The 24,114-nt window shown below is 44.3% G+C and overlaps 1 protein-coding gene across 1 annotated transcript in view; it reads left to right on the forward strand.

The window, feature by feature from the left end:
* Positions 1 to 23,791, forward strand: part of DCAF12 (DDB1 and CUL4 associated factor 12) — a gene marked incomplete at both ends in the record, with an annotated part of 31,159 nt that extends 7,368 nt beyond the window's left edge. The window contains 7 exons of the mRNA XM_080708727.1: positions 4,999 to 5,205; positions 6,073 to 6,133; positions 12,203 to 12,396; positions 13,319 to 13,384; positions 15,239 to 15,401; positions 22,656 to 22,834; positions 23,633 to 23,791. Of these exons, the coding sequence (XP_080564853.1) occupies positions 4,999 to 5,205; positions 6,073 to 6,133; positions 12,203 to 12,396; positions 13,319 to 13,384; positions 15,239 to 15,401; positions 22,656 to 22,834; positions 23,633 to 23,791 (1,029 nt within the window). The remainder of the gene's footprint in view (positions 1 to 4,998; positions 5,206 to 6,072; positions 6,134 to 12,202; positions 12,397 to 13,318; positions 13,385 to 15,238; positions 15,402 to 22,655; positions 22,835 to 23,632) is intronic.
* Between the last annotated feature and the right edge of the window lie 323 nt (positions 23,792 to 24,114).

Genomic DNA, 24,114 nt, shown 5'->3' on the forward strand with positions numbered 1-24,114 from the left:
TACTGAGGCTATCCTCAAACCTGTGATCCTTCTCTCTCAGCCTCCCAAGTACAAGATTACTGGCATGCACCAACATGCCAGCACCCCCAGTCGTGTGTGTGTGTGTGTGTGTGTGTGTGTGTGTGTATTAAATATTAGGGATCGAACCCAGGGGGCATTCTACCTCTGAGCTACAGCCCAACCCTATTTTATTTTTATTTTGAAACAGATTCTTACTAAGTTGTGGAGGGCCTCACTAGATTGCTAAGGATTGTCTGGTACCTGCTGTCCTCCTGTCTCAACCTCCCAAGTGCTGAGATTACAGGTGTGTACCACCACATGTGGCCAGCTTTTTTTTTTGTTTTGTTTTGTTGATTGGATGGTATCACTTGGAAATAGATTGGAGGATTTGTAATCATGTAAAATGAGCACTAAATTGTTTCTGACTTTACAGGCAATGTGAAATTGCACTTTATCTGATGTTCATTTAGGTGATTAAGATACCTAAACCTCTGTTTTATGTTGTCAGAGTATTTGGTGACTCTGGTAGGACTAGTCTCACATCTTCCAGAGCAGTGGTCTTTGATTGCTTTTTATCCCTCAGTCCTAGAATGTCAGCTGCAGGGAGCCTGAGCCTCAGCTTACCTAGACAGGCTTCCAGTTTCTGGCAGTGATCCCAGTAGGTTAATGTGAAGTAGCCCATGAAATCTTGGCCCCTTGTCACAGTGTGGAAAGGGATTGTGTAGCAATTCACCAGTTCATCCCCGTCTCCGGCCCTTCCCTTGAAGACTTGAGAAGGTTGTATCCTTCACATGCTACTTGATCCTTGCTCTGCAAGGGTGAGGTGAGGATAAACTGTGCTTTCCTAAGCCCTCCACAGAACAAAATGTTCTCAGTATTTCTCTTGCTTTGTATCAAGTAGTTTTCATCCACTGTAGAAGCCTTTACTAAATAGCTTGGAGCCGGTGTGGTGGTGCATACTTGTGATCCCAGTACTTGGGAGGCTGAGACAGGAAGATGGAGGCTGAGAAAGGAAGATCCCAGGTTAGCAGCCCGGCTCAGCTACTTAGTAAAGCCCTCTACAACTTAGTGAGACCTTGTTTCAAAGTAAAGAATAAATAAATAGTATATATATATATGTATATATGTATATGTATATATATGTGTGTGTGTGTGTGTATGTATATATATATGTATATATGTGTATATGTGTGTGTGTGTATATATATATATATTTATTTATTTATTTATTTATTTATTGCATTATAGGGTAAGGTTGTAGAGCCAAATATATATGCCTGCTGTTCTTAGAATTGGGAAAGAGTCATTAGCTTAATAGGAAAGCAGACAAGTGAATAGTTTTTTGTTTTGTTTTGTTTTGTTTTTGTTGTGTGTGTGTGTGTGTGGGGTACTCGGGGTGGAACCCAGGGGCTTTTCTACCTCTGGGCTATACTGCCAGACCTATTTTTTATATACTTTATTTGGAAACAGGGTCTCACTAAGTTATTGAGAGCCTCACTAAGTAGCTGAGGTTGGCTTAGAACCTGTGCGATCCTCCTGTCTCAGCCTCCCAAGCACTGGGATTACAACATGTGCTACCACGCCCAGCTTTATTCTTTATTTTGAAAAAGGGTCTCACTGAGTTGCAAAGGGCCTCACTAGGTAATTGGAGCTGGCTGCAAATCTGCAATCCTCCTCTCTCAGCCTCCCAAATACTGGGATTACAAGTGTGTGTCACCATGCCCAACTACTTTTTTTTTTTAATTATTTATTTCAAGCTGAGTGTGGTGGCGCACACTTGTAATCTCAGTACTTGGGAGGCTCTCAGCAATTTAGTGAGACCCTGTTTCCACATAAAATATAAAATAGGTCTGGGAGTATAGCCTGGAGGTAGAAAGCCCCTGGGTTTTACCCCCAGTACCACACACACAAAAATTAAATAAATAAATCAGTGTTGTAGCTGGGTGTGGTGGCACATGCTTGTAATCCCAGCTCTTGGGAGGGTGAGACAGGAGGACGCACAGCTTTGAAGCCAGCCTCAGCTACTTAGTGAGGCTCCCAGCAACTTAGTGAGACCTTGTTTCCAAATAAAAATATAAAATAGGTCTGGGAATATAGCCTGGAGGTAGAAAAGCCCCTGGGTTCCACCCCCAGTAACACACACACACACACACACACACACACACACACACATTTATGATATATATTTATATTTATGATATCAGTTTGCTATTGTAATCCTTCTGAGTAGCTGGGGTCACAGGCACATGCTACTGTACCCAGCACTCACAGGATTTTTTTTTTTGTGTATGTGATACTGGGGTTCCTGGAAGCCCTTCTACCTCCTAAGCGTGGGGATTACAAGTGTGCGCCACCATGCCTGGCTCACTCACAGGATTTTAATTCATCCTCCTAGGCTGTACAATATATGACAGTAGAGATTATTTTTTTCTGTTCATAATATGTTTTAATAGTGGTTGTAAACCGGGCATGGTGAAACACACATGTAATCCCGGTACTTGGGAGGCTGAGACAGTAGGACCCAGATTTGCATCCAGCCTCAGCTACTTAGTGAGGCCCTCTGCAACTTAGTGACACCCTATTTCAAAACAAAGAATAAAAGCAGGGAGTGGTGGCACACACTTGTAATCCTAGCATTCCGGAGGCTGACACTGAAAGAGCACTGTTCGCGGCAGCCTCAGCTACATAGTGAGACCCTGTTTCAAAAATAAAGAATAAGCCGAGTGTGGTGGCGCACGCTTGGGAGGCGGAGACAGGAGGATCGCACTGGTTTGGAGCCAGCCTCGCTGACTTAAGAGACCCTGTTTCCAAACAAAATTATAAAAATAGGTCTGGGAGTGTAGCCCGGACGTAGAAGGGCTTCCAGGAACCCCAGTACCACCAAAAATAAAAATTAAAAAAAATAAATAAATAATACAAAATAGGGCAGGGGGTGTAGCTTGGAGGGGTGTAGCTTGGAGGTTGAATGCCCCTGGGTTCCGTCCCAGACCCGCAAAATAAAATAAAAAAGAATTAAAAAATTAGGCTGGAGGTATAGCTTGGATGTAGAATGCCTCTGAGTTCAATCCTCAGTACATACAAAAAATAAGTAAATAAATAAATAGTGGCTGTGAGGTGTCCTGGGAATTATATTTTGTTTACAAGTTTTTGTGCATGTGAAAATTAGATATAAATTATGTCCATGCTAGCCTGGAATTGTGGCACTTGCCTATAACCCCAGTACTTGGGAGGGTGATACCGGAGGTTCACAGATTCAAGGACAGCCTCGGCAAGTAGTCTTTAATCAACTTAAGGAGACTTTGAAAATAAAATAGGGCTGGGGGTATATCTTGAGGGTATAATGCCCAATAAAACACACACACACACAATCCCTACTACCATTAAAAAAAATGCCCACGCTGGTAGAAAACTCTCTTGGTCTAATTTTTTTTTTTTTCTACTACCTAATGCAAACCCTATTTGAAACTTTCTGTGAATCTTGGGCAAAATTTACTGATTCCTAATCTACATTTATGTAGTATGTTACACCTAACCCTCCCCCCCCCAATACTTGGGATGGAACCCAGGGGCATTCTACAAATCAAATAAAGATTGCAAACCATGTTCCTCCTGTCTCAGCCTCCCAAATGCTGGGATTACAAGCATGTTCCACCATGCCCAGCTTATTCTTTTTTGTGTGTGCGGTATTGGGAATGGAACCTGGGGTCATTCTACCTCTGAGCTACACCCCCAGCCCTTTTTTTTTTGCAGGGCGGGCATTCGACCTCTGAGCTATACTACCCCCTGCCCTATTCTTTATTATTTATTTTGAAACAGGGTCTCACTAAGTTGTGGAGGGCCTCACTAAGTAGCTGAGGATGTCGGTGAACCATAATTTTCTGGTCTCAGCCTCCCGAATGATGGGATTACAAGCGTGTGCCACCACACCTGGCTCCCAGCCCTGTTTTTTTATTCTTTCTTTCTTTTTTCCTCTTTCTTTTCTTTTCTTTTCTTTTCCCTTTCTTTCTTTCTTTCTTTTTTTTGTGGTACTGAGGTTTGGAACAGGGGCTTTTCTACCTCTGGGCTATATTTCTGGACGTATTTTTTACTTTTTTATTTGGTAACAGGGTCTCACTAAATTGCTGAGAGCCTCTCTAAGTAGCTTAGGCTGGCTTCGAACCTGTGCGATCCTCCTGTCTCAGCCTCCCAAGCACTGGGATTATAGCATGCGCCACCACGCCCAGCTTTATTCTTTATTTTGAAAAAGGGTCTCACAGTTGCAGCAGGCCTCACAAGTTGCTGAGGCTGACCACAAACCTTACAAGCATGTACCACCACACCCAGCTTAACATTTTATTATACTAATTTTCATTTTAGATTTGGATAGTGTCCTTGACCATGCCTTTAATAGTTCCCAGGGTCAGCCAGGTATGGTGGCACATGACTGTAATACCAGGCCAGGACTTGACAGGCTAAGACAGGAGAATCAAAGGTTCAAAGCTAGTGAGACCCTATTTTCATATAAAGAAATAGAAGCCAGGTATGGTGGCACATGCTTATAATCCCAGTACTTGGGAGGTCGAGACAGGAGAATTGCATAGGTATGAAGCCAGTCTCAGTTACTTAGTGAGGCTCTCAGCAAATTAGTGAGACCCTGTTTTCAAATAAATTATAAAATAGTTCTGGGAGTATAGCCCAGAGGTAGAAAACCCCTAGGTTCCATCCCCAGTACTGCAAAAGCAATACAAATCAAAGATATAAAATCGAGTGGAGCTTCGAGGTAGAATACTTCTTGGTTCAATTCTCAGTACCAAAAAATAAATAAATAGGGCTGTGGGTGTTGCTTGGAGGTAGAATGCCCCTGGATTCAATCCTATTACCACACACACACACACACACAAAATAGTTCCCAGGGTTTGGCATGTAATAACTTTAAAAATGTTTGGGGTATAGTTCAGTGGTAGAGTGTTGTCTAGAATTGAAGCTATGTTCAACTTATGTATCCCTTTTCTCTTTTAGCTGTTTGTAGTGGATGTCCAGACGAGCCAGATCACTAAGATCCCCATTTTGAAAGACCGGGAGCCAGGAGGTGTAACCCAGCAAGGCTGTGGTATCCATGCCATTGAGCTGAATCCTTCAAGAACCCTGTTAGCCACTGGAGGAGACAACCCCAATAGTCTTGCCATCTATCGGCTGCCTACACTAGATCCCGTGTGTGTGGGAGATGTAAGTTTTTTCAGTAGGCATAGGGGACTCGGCCCAGTAGGTGATGTGGACCCTCTGCCCACCTCAGTCGGTGCGGTTTCTCTGGATTTCTGCTGACTCCAGGGGCCTGGTGGTGAGGTGTGGGGTGGTGATAGACAATGGGGACTGGACTCCCATCGGGCATGTCAGGTATGTTGGTAAAGGGAGAGCCGCATGCTTCAGGGGCCAACAGCATTGGATTGCTGTTTGAAGCCTCAGTGTCCACATATATTTTACTGCCCAGAGCCAGATAGCATGTTTATTAAATCATTCATTTAGCAACTGCTGAAGTTCCTGTGGCCAGGTCTTGTTTTAGACTACAGGGCCACGACAGTGAATGAGACAGGTAAAGCCCCTTCCCCTCTCGAAGCCTGCATTGTGGTGAAAGGTGACATGTAAACCAGCATGTAATGATATAAACCAAGAGCTTTTGCCAGTTCCATGTCAGAGTACGGTATGTGGCATAGAGAAGATGAACAGCAGCAGCCACAGGGCGGAGTGAGGGCAGGTGCTACTTCAGAGGGTCCTGGGGACATTGGAGTGGGAGACTTAGAGGAGATGAGGCACAAGCCACGTGGCTGTTCCAGACAGAAGAGAGGACTCCCAGATGAAACACCCAGGGGTGGAACACCAGGGCCTCACTTCCTCTGGCCTGCCGATTACCCGTAGCAGTGCCAATTTTATTCCCAACTTTGATCCTCAATAAAGATTGCAGAATCTTGCACGTTGTCATTTTTACAAAGATGGTTTCAGTCAGACTTTGTTTTTCAGGAGAGTTCATTAAAATCCTTATTTGACTAATTTCCTCTTTATTTTCCTCCCTGTACCTGCCACTCTGTCCTTTGCAAGGATGGACACAAGGACTGGATCTTCTCCATTGCATGGATCAGCGATACTATGGCAGTATCTGGTAAATTTCCTCTTTTTTTAAGGAGCTTTTGGTGTGGCAGAAATGGGGCTAGAGATTGAAAAGTTATACTAGTGTGGTAGGAAATAACACAATAAGTAGAAACACCATTGGCCAGGAGGCCAGGAGATGTTTTTTTTCTTTCTAGAGATAGGATCACAGGCTGGCCTCAAACTTGTGACCCTCCTGTCTCAGCCTCCTGAATAGTTGGTAACATAGATGTGGGCCACTGTGCATGACTTGGCCAGGAGATCTTGTTTTCAATATTGCCTCTTTCTCAACTTACTGTGTAACTTTGGATAAGTCATTTTTCTCATATCTTAGCTTCCTGAACTGTAAAGTGGAAGTGCTGGCATATTCATCTGTTATTCATACTTAGCCTTCTTCCAAAAATCATGTGCGGTAGCATGGTAGCCATAACATTTTTTATTTTTGTGGGGCTTCATTGAAATTGTTGTGAAAGTGTTTTGGAAATGTTGATGTGCTCTCCAAAGTATTAGAAGCAGTTTTCTGCCAGATGTAGTGGTGCAAACTCGTAATCCCAGTATATGGAAGGCTAAGACAGAAGCATCGGGGTTCGTGGCCAGTCTCAGCTACTTAGTGAGGCCCTCCACAACTTAGTGAGACCCTATTTCAAAATAAAGAATAAAGCTGGGCATGGTTCTGCACGCTTGTAATCCCAGCGCTTGGGAAGCTGAGACAGGAGGTTCGCATGGGTTCAAAGCCACCTTAGTGAGTTAGTTTCCAAATAAAGTATAAAATAGGTCTAGAAGTATAGCCCGGAGGTAGAAAAGCCCCTGGGTTCCACCCTCAGTACCACACACACAAAAAAATAAAATAAATAAAAGAATAAAAAATACTCTGAGGATGTAGTTCGGAGGTACAGTACCCTTGGGTTCAATTCCTAGTACCCGCCCCACATACACAAACACAAAGTTTACTTTTTCTATACTCAGTATTGGATATTAAGCTGGGTATGGTGGCACAAACTTGTAATCCCAGCATTTAGAAGGCTGAGACAGGAGGATCGTGATTCGCAAACAGCCTCAGCTACTTCGTGAGGCACTTTGGAACTCAGTGAGACTCTGTTTCAAAATAAAGAATAAGGCCAGGTGTGGTGGCACATGCTTGTAATCCCTGCGTTTGGGAGGCAGAGAGGAGGATTGCACAGGTTCGAAGCCAGCCGTGCGCGCTGGCTTAGGAGACCCTGTTTCCAAATAAAAATGTGAAAACAGGTCTGGGAGTGTAGCCCGGAGGTAGAAGGGCTTCCAGGAACCCTAGTACCACCAAAAAAAACCCCTAAAAACAAAATAAAGAATAAAAAATAGGCCTAGGGGTGTAGCTTGGAGGTAGAATGCCCCTGGGTCCTCACATATGCTAGGCAAATGCGTTGCCATTAAGCTATACCCTTAACCCTTTTTAAATTTTTCTACAGGGGCTTACTAAATTGTCTAGGCTGGCCTCAAACTTGGGATCCTTCTTTCTCAGCTAACAGAGTATCTGGAGTTACAGGTGTGTCTACCATGCCCAGTCAGTTATCATTTTCTTTATACATTATACCATTAAGTTTCATGTTGATAAAAGCTGTATAGGAGCTGGGTACAGTGGCATACACCTGTAATCTCAACTAATTGGGAGACTGAAGTAGTAGGATTATAGTTTCCAGGCCAGCCTTGAAAATGTAGTGAGACCATGTTTCAAAATAAAGAATAAGCTGGGCCGGGCGTGGTGGCGCACGCTTGTAATCCCCGCGCTTGGGAAGATCGCGCAGGTTTGAAGCCAGCTGCGCGCATTGGCTTAGGAGACCCTGTTTCCAAATAAAAATGTAAAAATAGTTCTGGGAGTGTAGCCTGGAGGTAGAAGGGCTTCCAGGACCACACACAAAAAAAGAGTAAGCTGGACATGGTGGTGCATGCTTGTAATCCCCACACTTGGGAGGCTGAGACAGGAGTATTGGGCAGGTTCGAAGCCAGCCTCAGCTGGCCTAAGAGACCCTGTTTCCAAATAAAATATAAAATAGGTCTGGGAGTGTAGCCCAGATGTAGAAGGCCCCTGGGTTCCATCACCAGTACCACCAAAACAAAAAAAGAATAAGCCGGGCATGGTGGCACATACTTGTAATCCCAGCATTTGGGAGACTGAGACCAGAGGATCGCGGTTTGCAGACAGCCTCAGCTACTTAGGCCCTCCACAACTTAGTGAGACCCTGTTTCAAGATAAAGAATTAAAAAAATAGGGCAGAGGGTGTAACTCGGAGGTAGAATGTCCCTGGGTTCCAGCCAGGTGTGGCGTATGCTTGTAATCCCCACACTTGCGAGGCTGAGACAGGAGGATTGCACAGGTTCAAAGCCAGCCTCAGCTACTTAGTGAGGCTCTCAGCAACTTAGTGAGATCCTGTTTCCAAATAAAGTGTAAAATAGGTCTGGGAGTATAGCCCGGAGGTAAAGCCTCTGGGTTCCACCCCCAGTACCACCAAAAAAAAAAAAAAAAAAGAAAAAGAAAAAGAATGCCCCTGGGTTCCATCCCCAGACCCACACACACAAAAAGAAAAATTAAAAAATAATAAAGAGCCTCCAGGCATGGTGGCGAACGCTTGTAATCCCAGCATTCGGGAGGCTGAGACCTGCAGGAACGCAGTTGGCGGACAGCCTCAGCTACTTAGTGAGGTCCTCTGCAACTCGGTGAGACCCGTTTCAAAATAAAGAATAAAAAATAGGGCAGGGGGTGTAGCTTGGAGGTAGAATGCCCCTGGGTTCCATTCCCAGACCCCCCCCACACACACAATAATAATAATAATAAAGAGCCGGGCATGGTGGCGCACGCTTGTAATCCCTGCACTTGGGAGGCAGAGACAGGAGGATCGCACAGGTTTGAAGCCAGCCACGATGGCTTAAGAGACCCTATTTCCAAATAAAAAGTATAAAATAGGTCTGGGAGGGTAGCCCCGAGGTAGAAGGGTTTCCAGCAACCCCAGTACCACCAAAATAATTAATAATAATAATAATAATAATAATAATAATAAAATATCGAGCTGGGGATATGACTTGGAGGTAGAATGCCCCTGGGTTCAATCCCCAACAGCACACACAAAAAAAGTAAAATTAAGCCAGGTGTTGTGGCACATGCCTATATAATGCCAGTACTTGGGAATCTGAGACAGGAGGATCACAGACTCAGAGGCATTTGACCTCTGAGCTACACCCTCTGCCCTATTTTTTATTCTTTATTTTGAAACAGGGTCTCACTAAGTAGCTGAGGCTATCCATGAACCGGGATCCTCCAGTCTCAGCCTCCCGAATGATGGGATTATAAACGTGCACCACCACGCCCGGCTCAAGACTCCTTTTAACAAGGCTCTCAGCAACTTAGAGAGACCTTGTTTCAAAATAAATAAAGTAAGCCAGACATGGTGGCACACGCTTGTAATCCCAGCGCTTAGGAGGCTGAGACAGGAAGATCACACAGGTTCAAAGCCAGCCTCAGCTACTTAGTGAGGCTCACAGCAACTTAGTGAGGCCCTGTTTACAAATTATAAAAAAATAGGTCTGGAGTATAGCCCGGAAGTAGAAAAGCGCCTGGGTTCCACCCCCAGCACCACAATCAATCAATAAAGTAGGGCTGGGGTTATAGCTCAAAGGTAGATTGCCTCTGGGTTTAATCCCCTGTACAAAAAAAACTAAAAATAAACTCAGTAATAGCGCATCCCTAATGCCGGGCGTGGTGGCGCACAATTGTGATCCCCGCGCTTGGGAGGCAGAGACGGGAGGATTGCACAGGTTCGAAGCCAGCCGTGCGCGCTGGCTTAGGAGACCATGTTTCCAAATAAAAATATAAAATTGGTGTGGGAGTGTAGCCCGGAGGTAGAAGGGCTTCCAGGAAGCCCAGTACCACTAAATAAATAAATAAATAAATAGCGCACCCCTGGGCTCAACCCACAATACGGCAAAAAAAGAACAACAGAAACAAAAGCCCTTGCTTAGAACTACTAATTACAAAGCTGGGGGAACATAAATTATTATTACTTTTTGGTAGTACTGGGGGTGGAACCCAGGGCCTTTTCTACCTCCGGGCTATACTCCCCAATCTATTTTATACTTTATTTGGAAACAGGGTCTCACTAAGTTGCTGAGAGCCTCACTCAGTAGCTGAAGCTGGCTTTGAACCTGTGCAATCCTCTTGTCTCAGACTCCCAAGTGCTTAGATTACAAGCGTGCGCCACCACGCCCAGCTCTAAATGTTTCTTTTTTTGGGTCCTTAGTAGGCAAGTGGAAGCATCTAGAAGGGAAAATAATCTAATAAAAAAAAGAAATAGTCAAAGGTAAAAATAACCCAGAGATGAGTTTAGGAGATTCTGGGTTCCTTTTGTTTTTTGTTTGTTTTTTGTTTGGGGGATTTTTTTGGTGTTGGGGTTTGAACCTATGGACATTCTACCTTTGAGCTCCAACCCTACCCACGTTTTAGTCTTTATTTTGAAACAGGGTCTCACTAAGTTGTGGATGGCCTCAGTAAGTTGCTGAGGCTGGCTACAAACCTGCCATCCTCTTGTCTCATCATCCCAAGCACCAGGATTACAAGCAAGCTTTAAGCCTGAGGCCCTCATATCATCCTTCTATGAGGCTGCCCAATCCTAGTGATTGCACCAAATTTGGTTGTTGGAAGCCAAGGCTTAGTTTTGTTTTTGGAGCCTCCTATCTCTTTTGTCAGATACTCTCTCTGCCAGTATCTTATGTTTTCAGGCTGATAGCTTCCTCATCTACATTTCCCAAACAGTACAGAGGAAAGTTTTAGAGGGTGTGTGTGTGTGTGTGTGTGTGTGTGTGTGTGTGTGTGTGTGTGTGTTACTAGGAATTGAAACTGGGGTATTCTACCTCTAAGCCTATTATTTATTTAAATTTTGAAACAAGGTCTTTCTAAGTTGCTGAAGGCCTTGCTAAGGCTGGCTTTAAACCTATAATCCTCATGTCTCACTTTCCAAGTACTAGGATTACAGGCATGTGCCATCACTCCTGGCTGTATAGAGGAGTTTAAAACATTAGCTTTGTTATCAGATACCTAATTTTTTTCTCTTTTAGGGTCTAGGGATCGAACCCATTGCCTCTGCATCCTAAACAAGCACTGTACCACCCACATCACTATCCTGGAAACTTGAATTTAAATTCTGGTCCCTAGCTGGGCATGGTGGGGCACGCTTGTAATCCTTGCGCTTGGGAGGCTAAGACAGGAGGATCGCACAAGTTCGAAGCCAGCCTCAGCTACTTAGTGAGGCTTTCAGCAACTTAGTGACACCCTGTTTCCAAATTATAGCCGGAGGTAGAAAAGCCCCTGTGTTCCACCTCAGTACCACAAAAAAAAATTAAAAAGTTAAATAAAGGCCAGGCGTGGTGGCATACGCTTGTAATCCCCGCACTTGGAAGGCAGTGAAAGGAGGATCGCGCAGATTCAAAGCCAGCCTCGACTACTTAGTGAGGCTCTCAGCAACCTAATGAGACCCAGTTTCCCAATTAAAAATATATATGTAAAATAGGTCTGGCAGTGTAGCCCAGAGGTAGAAAGTCCCTGGGTTCCATCCCTAGCACCATACACACACAAAAAAATAATTTTAACTAAAGAATTAGGAGTACAAAATAATAAAAATGGGGCTGGGGGCATAGCTGAGAGGTAGAATGCCCCTGGATTCCATCCCCATACTGCAATGAATGAATGAATGAATGAATGAATGAATGAATGAATGAAATGCCTATTGTTACCAGTATGGTCGCCCTTGCTGTAATCCCAGTACTTGAGAGGCTGAGACACGAGAATCCCAGGTATGAGGTTAGCCTCAGCAACTTAGTGAGGCCCTCTGCAACTTAGTGAGATGCTATTTCAAAATAAAATCAGGCTGGGCATGTAGCTCAGAGGTAGAATGTCCCTGGGTTTCATCCCCGCTACCACCAAAAAAAAAAAAAAAAAAATGCTGTTTGAGGCCAAGCTGCAGTATGTAGCTAAGAACTAAGAAAGGCCATCTTCACCTCTGTGGAATCGTTCATTGAAGAGTGAGCATATCTGATCGCTGTGTTCTCTGCCCTACAGGCTCACGTGATGGTTCCATGGGACTTTGGGAAGTGACAGATGATGTGCTGACCAAAAGTGATGCGAGGCACAATATGTCACGGGTCCCTGTGTATGCTCACATTACTCACAAGGCCTTAAAAGACATCCCCAAGGAAGACACAAATCCTGACAACTGCAAGGTCCGGGCTCTGGCCTTCAACAACAAGAACAAGGTATGGATTCACTAAGGGCTCCTTGATACCTGTTCCTGTGGGCCTATGTCTGGGGAGCTGCATCCCCCTTCCCTGTGGTTCTGAGCCCACAGAGCACGTCTTAAATGCTTAGGAATGCTAGTGAGAAGATTTAACTTGAGATTGTGAAACTCACCCTTCTTTGATCTGTGGTTGTCTCAGGATAGCTATATTGTGGGCCTCATAGAGTTTCCCCAGGGCACTCTTGATTTGACTCTCCCTCATTTGCACATGCCTTTGCAGGTGTTCTGTTTTGTCCATGATTTTCATATTTGCCTCTAAAAGAAACAACTCTTTTTCTCTGTTATTCAGTTCTTTCTTCTTCACTCTCTCTTTTTCCTTTACACTGCCACCAAGTCTTAACCTATCATCGCATCAAATCTCTTGACATTGGTAACTTAAGTAGACATTGAAAAGTAGACCCAGAGTCAGAAGAACTCCTATAGACTCTGAACCAGGCCATAGTTCAAAGTACAGTGCCCTTAGCTTCCTATCCCCCTTAGCTTCCTATCCCCCGTCCGTACTTCTGGCCTAGAGATCACTCCTTACTAGAGTACATCCTCCATTCTAGTGCTCACACCGAGCTTTGGGACTGTCCTTCACTTGTGTGCTCTGCTCTAACAATCCAGAAGAGTGTTAGGGGAGTGTTGGCATAGCAGGGATGTTTTGAACCACAGATCCCTTTGTGCTTGCTAGACCTTGGACACACTTCTTGCAGTTTAATATGCTGTCCAGCTGCAGTCCATAGGATGAGGTGATGGGTGATAATTACTGGTACAGCTGCTTGTATCAACATGGGATACAAGTAAAGAACAAGAACCCACCCTTCAGTGTCTTCCCCTGCTTACCATTGTACTCCATTGCTACAGATTGGGCTACAACTTGTTTTCCATTGCTCTTATAGGAACTGGGAGCAGTGTCTTTGGATGGCTACTTTCATCTATGGAAGGCTGAAAATACATTATCTAAGGTGTGATAAGCATGACTTAGTATTTTTTCCTAATAATTGACCTTATGGTTAAGATACTCCAATGTTGGTGGGTATGGTGGTACACGCCTGTAATCTTGGTACTTGGGAGGCTGAGATGGAAGGATCACAGGTTCCGTGGCCAGCCTCAGCAACTTAGTAAGGCCCTCCACAATCTAGTAAGACCCTGTTTCAAAATAAGAAAATAAGAAGTAAAATTGGGCTGGGAGTGTAGCTCAAAAGTATAATGCCTCTGGGTTCAATCCCCAGGACCACAAAATAAATATATTTTATATGTATCTATATAATAAGAAAAGAATAAAACGGGGTGTAGCTTGGAGAGAGTGTGCCCCTGCATTCCATCTGCAGTAACATACACAAAAAGCCAGGCATGATGGTATATACCTGTAATCCTAGTACTTGGAAGGCTGAGACAGGAGTACCAAAGTTTAGAGGACAGCCTCAGCAAGCAGTGAGACTCTCAGTAACCTAATGAGACCCTGTTTCAAAGTAAAAATAGGACTGGAGGTGTAGCTCAAAGGTAGAATGCCCCTGTGTTCAATTCTCAGTGCTACCACCAAAAAGAAAGAAAGAAGAAGGGTTGGGGTGTAGTAGCTCAGAGGTAGAATGCCTTGGGCTCAGTCCCTTGTCTAACATACTTGATACTCTTGTTTTTAGCTTCAGCACTGCAAAATAATAATTGACCCTGAGCCCTTTCATTCTTTATAAAACACTTTTTTTTTTTTTTTTTTTGGTAGTACTAGGGTTCCTAGAAGCCCCTCTACCTCTGGGCTACACTCCTAGACCTATTTTTTAAAAATATTTTTATTTGGAAACAGGGTCTCTTAAACCAGCACGGCTGGCTTCGAACCTGTGCGATCCTCCTGTCTTCGCCTCCCAAGTGCGGGATTACAAGCGTGCGCCACCACGCCCAGCTTATAAAACACCATTTTGAGCTAGACATGGTTATGCATGCTGATAATCCCAGTGCTTGGAAGGCTGAGACAGAAGGATCACAGGTTTGAGGACATCCTCAGCAAAGAGGCTCTCATCAACCTAGCAAGACCATTTCAAAATAAGAATAAGAGCCATGGATAGCCTCAGCTACTTAATGAGGTCCTTTGCAACTCAGTGAGACCCTGTTTCAAAATAAAGAATAAAAAATAGGGCTGGGGGTATAGCTTGAAGGTAGAATGCCCCTGAATTCAATCCTCAGTAACGCAAAAACAAAAAATAAATAAGAATAAGAACTGGACATGGAGGAGCATGCTTATAATCCCAGTACATGGGAGGCTCAGACAGGAGAATTGCAGTTTCAGGGATAACCTGAGCAATGTAGTAAGATCGTCAGCAACCTAGCAAGACCCTGTTTCCAAGCTGAACGTGGTGACTCACACTTGTAATCTTAGCATTCAGGAGGCTGAGACCAAGGATCGCAGTTCATGGACAGTCTCAGCTACTTAGCAAGGCCCCTTGCAACTCAGTGAGACCCTGTTTCAAAAATAAAAAGACTAAGTCGGGCGTGGTGATGCACGCTTGTAATCCCAGCATTAGGGAGGCTGAGACCTGAGCATCATGGTTCGCGGACAGCCTCAGCTACTTAGTGAGGCCCTATTCAAGTCAGTGAGACCCTGTTTCAAAATAAATTAAAAAAATTGGGCTGGGAGTGTAGCTTGGAGGTAGAATGCCCCTGGGTTCCATCCCCAGTACCGAAAAAAAAAAAATGTATGCAAATTACAACTTATTAATATGTGGTTTGTGTATGAGGGAAGCCCAGAGAGGTGGGAGTCCAAGAATGATACCCTGCCTTCTGTGTTGTGTGGTGATGCCATGGCTGCATCTTTCCTGTCTTTTCAGCTCCTGTCCACTAAACTGCCATACTGCCGTGAGAATGTGTGCCTGGCCTATGGTAGTGAATGGTCAGTGTATGCGGTGGGCTCCCAAGCTCATGTCTCCTTCTTAGATCCTCGACAGCCATCCTACAATGTCAAGTCTGTCTGTTCAAGGGAGCGAGGCAGTGGTAAGACCTGGAATGCCTTTAGATTTACATTTACGTTGCAAATGAGTTCTGATCTTCACTTTCTGTCTTGGTTTTCAAACAAGTATAATGATGTGTATGTAGTCAGGTGTGGTGGTGCACGCTTGTAATCCCAGTATTTGTGGGAGGCTGAGACAGGAGGATTGAGCAGGTTCAAAGCCAGCCTCAGCTGGCTAAAGAGACCCTGTTTCCAAATAAAATATAAAATAGGTCTGGGAGTGTAGCCCAGAGGTAGAAGGCCCCAGGGCTCCATACCCAGTACCACCCAAAAAAGAGAGAGAGAGAGAGAGAGAGAGAGAGAGAGAGAGAGAGAGAGAGAGAGAGAGAGAGAGAGAGAGACCTTGTTTCCAAATAAGAAATAAACTTGGAATCCAGGCATGATGGCGCACGCTTGTAATCACAGCATTTGGAAGGCTGAGACAGGAGGGTTGTGGTTCGTGGACAGCCTCAGCTACTACTTAGTGAGGCCCTTTGCAACTCAGTGAGACCCTGTTTCAAAATAAAGAATAAAAAATAGGGCTGGAAGCTGGGCATGGTGGCGCACGCTTGTAATCCCAGTGCTTGGGAGGCTGAAACAGGAGGATCACACAGGTTCAAACCCAGCATCAGCTACTTAGACTCTTAGCAACTTAGTGAGACCCTGTTTCCAAATAAAGTATAAAATAGGTCTGGGAGTATAGCCCAGAGGTAGAAAAGCCCCTGGGTTCCACCATTCATACCACAAAAAAAGAAAAAGAAAAAATAGAGCCGGGAATGGTGGCGCACGCTTGTAACCCCAGCATTTGGGAGGCTGAGACAGGAGGATCATGGTTTGTGGACAGCCTCAGCTCTTTAATGAGGCCCTCTGCAACTCATTGAGACTCGGTTTCAAAATAAAGAATTATAAAATAGGGCAGGGGGTGTAGCTTGAAGATTGAATGCCTCTGGGTTCCATCCAGACCTGCAAAAACAAAACAAAACAAAAAAACAGGGCAGGGGGTGTAGCTCAGAGGTGAATGCCCTTGGGTTCCATCCCCAGACCCGCAAAAAAAAAAAAAAGAAAAGAAAAAATAGGGCTGGAGGTATAGATCAGTTAGAATGCCCCTGGGTTCAATCCCTAGTACACACAGAAAAATAAGAAGAACAGGATCTTTATAATCCCAGTACTTGGAAGGCTGAGAAAGGAGGATTGCAGGTTCAAGACCAGCCTCAACAATTTAGCAAGACTCTCAACAACCTAGCCAGACCCTGTTTCAAAACAAAAAGTAAGCCAGGCCTGGTGACACACACCTTTAATCCCTATGTTTGATAGGCTGAGACAGGAGGATTACATGTTTGAGGGATAGCATCAGCCAATAGTAAAACTTATCAACCTAGTGAGACACTATTTCAAAGTAAGAAATAAAATTGAGCTAGGGGGCCGGGCATGGTGGCTCACACTTGTAATCCCCACGCTTTGGAGACAGAGACAGGAGGATTGCACAGGTTCAAAGTCAGCCTCACTGGCTTAAGAGACCCTATTTCCAAATAAAAAATATAAAATAGGTCTGGGAGTATAGCCCGAAGGTAGAAGAGTTCCACCCCCAGTACTACCAAAAAAAAAAAAAAAAAAATTGAGCTAGGGGTGTAGCTCAGAGGTAAGACTGCCTCTGGGTAAGACCCCGCGATCCTCCTGTCTCAGCTTCCCAAATGCTGGGATTACAAGCGTGCGCCACCTTGCCTGGCTTATTTTGAAACAGGGTCTCACTCAGTTGCAGAGGGCCTCACTAAGTGGCTAAGGCTGGCTGCAAGCCTATGATCCTCCTGTCTCAGCCTGCCAAATACTGGGATTGCCAGCATGTGCCACCATGCCTGATTTCAGAATACCTTTTTCTCACATCTTATTTCATCCTACCAAGAATCCCATGGAAAGCAGATAAGAAAAGATAGCGTTAACCCCATTGTACAGGTGAGAAAAATCTAGAATGGTTAAGTAACTTGCCCCAGCTGCATGTGGTGGTACACACCTAGTTTTAGCTATATTGGAGGCTGAGGTGAGATGATCACGTGAGCCCAGGAATTCAATAAGACCCTGTCTCAAAAACAAAACCAAACTAAAAAAGGAGTTGGGTGTAGGTCAGTGATAGCGCACTGCCTAGCACATGTGAGGCACTGGGTTCAATCCCCAGTACCTCAAAACAATAAAGTAAGCTGGGCGGGGTGGCGCACGCTTGTAATCCCAGCATTTGGGAAGCTGAGACAGGAGGATCACGGGTTTGTGGCCTGCCTCAGCTACTTAGTGAGGCCCTTTGCAACTCAGTGAGACCCTATTTCAAAATAAAGAATAAAAAATAGGGCTGGAGGTATAGCTTGGAGGTAGAATGCCCCTGGGTTCCATCCTGAGTACCACAAAAATAAATAAATAAGTAAATAAGTAATTTGGGGGGTGTACTGGGGATTGAACCCAGGGGTACTCACCTCTGAGCTACACCCTAGTCCTTTTTATTTATTTATTTATTTTTAATTATTTAAACAGAAGTTAGCAAGACAGGCTTATAATCCCAGTACTTGGGAGGCTGAGACAGAAGCTCACAGGTTCAAGGACAGCCTAATCAAGTAGTATCAACAACCTATTGAGACCGTTTCAAAATAAAAGTGAAATAGGTTTGGGAGTATAGCTCAGAGTAGAATGTCCCTGGGTTCAATCCCAAGTACCACAAAAACAAAAAATATAAAACCAACAGAATTTGCTGAACCTGGCCTTGAACCTGCCATCTTCTTGTCTCAGCATTCCAAGTACTGGGATTACAGATGTGTGCCATCAGAGCCCAGGTAAAATAGTTAATTCCCAGCATCACACAGCTTGATAGGAGAACAGCTGGGACTAAAAGTCCTATAAAGCATAATATAGATTACAGGTTAGCCTCTTTATTTTGAGTAGCATTTATCCCTATGCAGATACTGCAAAAGTGCCTTTTGAGCTGGGTGTGGTAGCGTAGACCTATAATCCCAGTACTTGGGAGGCGGAGACAGGAGGATCGCAGGCTTGCAGCCAGCATCAGCTACTTAGTGAGGCCTTTCACAACTTAGTGAGACCCTGTTACAAAGTAAAGAATAAAAAATATGGCAGGGGGTGTAGCTTGGAGATCGAATACCCCTGGGCTCCATCCCCAGACAGACCCACCAAAAATAAATAAGTGGGCTGGTGGTGTGGCCCAGAGATAGAATGACCCTGGGTTCAATCCGCAGTACTGCAAAATATGTATATATGCATATATTTAACACCCCAGACCTATTTTATTTTATTTTTTAAATTTCATTGAGAATAGCGTACGTTTAAACTGTGCTTGCTGCCCTTTTCCCTCTCCCGGTTCCCTCCCCCCAATAATGAGTGTCCAGGTAAACCATGCTTTGTTCATACTTTTACACATATTCAGATGTAGCTCCTCCATTAATCAACCTCAGCCTTCTCCCTCTCCTACCCTTCCATTCTAGCTTTACTGAGGTTTCCCCTTCATTATCTGGAGTCCCTCTGGTATCCCCAATACTCCCTAGTTTGGGCATATTAGAGAAAACCTATGTCCCTTTTCTTTCTGTGCTTGGGTGATCTCACATAACATGTTTTCCAGAGGGTCTTGCTAGGTTGCTGAGAGCCTCACTACATGTGATCCTCATGTCTCAACCTCCCAAGTACTAGGATTACAGGCATGCCCCACCATACCAGCCAGTGAAAAGTTTTGTTTTGTTTTTCTTTTGCAATACTGAGGATGGAATCCAGGGGCATTCAAATGCTTGGATTACAAGTTTGTACCACAAATGCCAGCTTCCAGTGAAAAGTTTTAAGAGATTTTATTTACTGTTTTGTTTTTGTTTTTTTGTTTTCGTTTTTTTTTTTTTTTGTGGTACTGGGGATGGGCCCCAGAGGCTTTCTATCTTCAGCTACACTCCCAGACCTATTTTATATTTTATTTGGAAACAGGGTCTCACTAAGTTGCTGAGAGCCTCACTAAGTAGCTGAGGCTGGCTTTGAACCTGCGTGATCCTCCTGTCTCAGCCTCCCGAGCGCTGGAATTACAAGCGTGCGCCACCATGCCCGGTTTGTTTACTGTTAATGGGGACAGCTTTCATACCTAATATAGGAATACTAGTTTCATAAATACTATTGATCTCCTTATATGTGACAAGAAACATCTTTATATCTTATGCACTAGGCCAGGTGTAGTGGCACAGGCCTGTAATTCCAGTACTTGGAGCTCAAATAGGAGAATCATGGGTTTAAGGCCAACCTCAGCAACTTAGACCCTCAGAAATGTAGCCAGATCATGGGTTTTGTTTGTTTGTTTTTTCTTTGCAGGTCTGAAGATGGAACCCAGGGGCATTAGATCTCCGAGCTATACCCCCTGCCCTATTTTTTATTCTTTATTTTGAAACAGGGTCTCACTAAGTTGCAGAGGGCAAACTGCGATCCTCTGGTCTCAGCCTTCCGAATGCTGGGATTACAAGCGTGCACCACCACACCCAGCTCAGATCATGTTTGAAATAAAAATAAAGCCAGGTATGGTGCCACACACTTGTAATCCCAGTACTTGGGAGGCTGAGACAGGAGGATTGAAGGTTCACCGCCAGCATCAGCTACTTAGTGAGGCCTTCTGCCACTTAGTGAGACCCTGTTTCAAAATAAAGAATAAAAAATAGGACTGGGGCCGGGCGTGGTGGCGCACACTTGTAATCCCCGCGCTTGGGAGGCAGAGACAGGAGGATCGCGCAGGTTCGAAGCCAGCCGTGTGCGCTGGCTTAGGAGATCCTCGTTTCCAAATAAAAATGTAAAAATAAGTCTGGGAGTGTAGCCCGGAGGTAGAAGGGCTTCCAGGAACCCCAGTACCACACACACACACACAATAGGACTGGGGGTGTAGCTCAGAGTAGAAGAATGCCCCTGGGTTCAATCCCTAGTACTAAATCTGGGTGTGGTGGCGCACGCTTGTAATCCCCGCGCTTGGGAGGTGGAGACAGGAGGATCGCACAGGTTCGAAGCCAGTCTCGCTGGCTTAGGAGACCCTGTTTCCAAATAAAAATATAAAATAGGTCTGGGAGTGTAGCTCGGAGGTAGAAGGGTTTCCAGGAACCCCAGTACCACAAAAAAAAAAAGAATAAAAAAAATAGGGCAGGGGGTGTATGTAGCTCGGAGGTAGAATGCCCCTGAGTTCCATCCCCAGTACCAGAGAGAGAGAGAGAGAGAGAGAGAGAGAGAGAGAGAGAGAGAGAGAGAGAGAGGGAGGGAGAGGGAGAAGGAGAAGGAAGAAGGAAGGAAATAAATCTGGTTGGGAGTATAACTTGGAGATAGAATGCCTCTGGGTTCCATCCCCAGTACCAAAAAACAAACAAAATAAAAATAAACCAGGCATGGTGGTGCACATTCTAGGACAGCCTCAGCAAAATATCAAAACTCTCAGCAGCGTAGTAAGACCTTTTTTCAGAACAAAAAGTAAAAACTACTGGGGGTATCACTCAGATTATAATGCCCCTGCATTACCTCCAGTACCCAAAATTTTAAAAATAAAAAAGAGTGGCTGGGAAGCCAGGTGTGGTGGCACACGCTTTAATCTTAGTATTTGGGAAGCTGAGACAGAAGGATCACAGGTTCATGGCCAGCCTCAGCTACTTACTGAGGTCCTTCGCAACTTAGTGAGACTCTGTTTAAAGAAAAAGAATAAAACATAGGGATGAGGGTGTAGCTCAGAGGTAAAATGCCTCTGGGTTCAATCCCAGTACTGCAAAAAAAAAAAAAGTGTGGCTGGCATGATGGTGCATACCTGTAATCAGTCCCACTACTTGGGAGACTGAGACAAGATCACAGGTTCAAAGTCAGTCTTAGCATAAAAAGAGCTGGGGGTATAGCTCAGGGGTCGAATTCCCCTGAGTTCAATCTCTAGTACCAAAAAAAAAAAAAAAAAAAAAAGCCCTAGGATCCTTCACTTGCATAGACATACATACATATAGCCACAAACAAAAAGTTCTTTTTTTTTTTCTTTTTTTCTTTTTTTTTTTTTTTTTTTTTAAGTATTGGGGATTGAACCCAGGGACATTCTACCTCCGAGCTACACCCCAGCCCTAGTTTTTTTTTTTTTTTTTTTTTTTTTTGTGGTACTGGGGATGGAACCTGGGGGCTTTTCTGCCTCCGGACTATACTCCCAGACCTATTTTCTATTTTATTTGGAAACAGGGTCTCACTAAGTTCCTGAGAGCCTCACTAAATAGCTGAAATTGCTTCGAACCGGTGTGATCCTCCTATCTCAGCCTCCCATGCGCTGGGATTACAAGCGTGCACCACCACACCCGGCCTCCCTATTTTTATTCTTTTTTTTTTTTTTTTTTTTTTTTTTTTTGGTGGTACTGGGGTTCCTGGAAGCCCTTCTACCTCCGGGCTACACTCCCAGACCTATTTTTACATTTTATATTTGGAAACAGGGTCTCCTAAACCAGTGTATGAGGCTGGCTTCGAACCTGCACGATTCTCCTGTCTCAGCCTCCCAAGCGCGGGGATTACAAGCGTGCGCCACCATGCCCGGCTTTTATTCTTTATTTTGAAACAAGGTCTCACTGAGTTGCAAAGGGCCTCAACAAGTAGTAGCTGAGACTGTCCTCTAACTGTGATCCTCCTGTCTTAGCCTCCCAAATGCTGAGATTGCAAGCATGTACCACCACACGCGGCTAACAAGTTCTTATTGATGTAATGATTTATAAATAGGCAAATTATCTGAGTTGCAGAAAGTTAGATATACAATGGAAAAAAAGTTATGAAAAAAAGTTATGATTCACTTGAGCAAGGAAATTCTGGAAACATGTTCTTTGGCCAAAAGCATCTTAGGTGTCATCAGGTATCTGGCTTATCAGGGTTCCTCTTAGTGAATATCAGCTGTATTTAAAGCTGGGCGTGTGGCGCACACTTGTAATCCCAGCATTCGGGAGGCTGAGACAGGAGGATCGTGGTTTGTGGACAGCCTCAGCTACTTAGTGAGGCCCTCTGCAACTCAGTAAGACCCGGTTTCAAAATAAAGAATAAAAAATACGGCAGGGAGTATAGCTCAGAGGTCAAATGCCCCTGGGTTCCATCCCCAGACCCATGACCCGCAAAAAAAAAAAAAGGCTGTATTTACCATGGTAATAGTGTTGAATGATACTTGGGAATGTGATGCAAACTTGATATTAAAGATATTTGGAATGATGGGCTGTGAAGCAAGGACCCTCTCCTCATTGCCATTTACTTCTCTCTCTCAGGGATCCGGTCAGTTAGCTTCTATGAGCACATCATCACTGTGGGCACAGGGCAGGGCTCCCTGCTGTTCTATGACATCCGAGCTCAGAGATTTCTGGAAGAGAGGCTGTCAGCTTGTTATGGGTCCAAGCCTAGGCTAGCAGGGGAAAATCTGAAACTAACTACTGGCAAAGGCTGGCTGGTAAGTAAGCCCCTACCTGAGAGAGTTGCTGGAGAGCAACACCACGTGTGCTTCCCTCACCCCCACCCCTGCTCACATACCACCATACCACCTGCTCATGTTCTTTTACTGAAAGAGCCACTCCTTGATACAGTAAAAGGCACTTTCCCCTGATTCTGTTTTTGTATCTGCACATTGCCTGTGGGAAAACAGAGGCCCAGTAAAACATTCTGGTTGAGGCCAAGAGTGGAGGTATACACTTGTAATCCCAGTACTTGGGAGGCTGAGACAGGAGGATCACAGGTTTGAAGCCAGCCTCAGCAACTTAGGCCCTCCTCGACTTAGTGAGACCCTGTTTCCAAATAAAAAATAAAATAAATTTGGAGGTATAGCTTGGAGGTAGAATGCCCCTGGGTTCCATCACCAGTACCACAAAAAATAAAAAATAGAAAACAAAAAAAAAAGTAGGGCTGGAGGTATAGCTCAAATCATTCTGGTTGACCTAGGATTTATCCAAGTGGAAACAGCAGAAAGGATCAGGTGCTGCCTGCAGTCACTGCCAGTGAATTGTGCAATTTGGTTCCAACTCTTCTGAGAAGACTTGAGTTTTATGTAAAATTCTTTAGCCTGCTCAGTTTCTCTATAATATTTGGATGGAAAAAGAAAAAAGAAGCCCAATTCCCATGAGTACTAATCTCAGGATGTGAGATTATAGGTAGAAGATCCTTCCTCTTAGACCAGAAAGCACCCCTCTGCCTCCCTTCCCCTTTCTCTGCACTGTGGCCTAGCTGTACTAACAGTCTCTTTCTCTGTCCACAGAATCATGATGAAACATGGAGGAATTACTTTTCGGACATTGATTTCTTCCCCAATGCTGTTTACACCCACTGCTACGACTCGTCGGGAACGAAACTCTTTGTGGCAGGAGGTCCCCTCCCTTCAGGGCTCCATGGGAACTATGCTGGGCTCTGGAGTTAACGAAAACTAACTCTCCCAAAATGCAGATTTACACTAACTTCCACCTTCAGTTTCCTTGTTTCTTCTTTTGATTTTCCCCCGATTGTGTGAGGCTGTCCTATTTTAGTGGGAACACCAGAGTTTGCCCATGGCTTTGGCACTTCATAGGAAGAAGCTCTACAGAAATCCAAAATACAAAGGGTGTTTTAGGGTTATTTTTTGGTTTGGTTTGGTTTGGTTTTGGGGTTTTTTTTATTTTTATTTTTTGTTTTGTTTTTAGTGGGTTTTTAATCAGATTTTATTATCTTTTTTTTTTTTTTTCCTGGCTTCTCAACCAAACGTTG

Source organism: Muscardinus avellanarius, assembly GCF_963383645.1.
Source record: "Muscardinus avellanarius genome assembly, chromosome: 13".
Lineage (NCBI taxonomy): Eukaryota > Metazoa > Chordata > Mammalia > Rodentia > Gliridae > Muscardinus > Muscardinus avellanarius.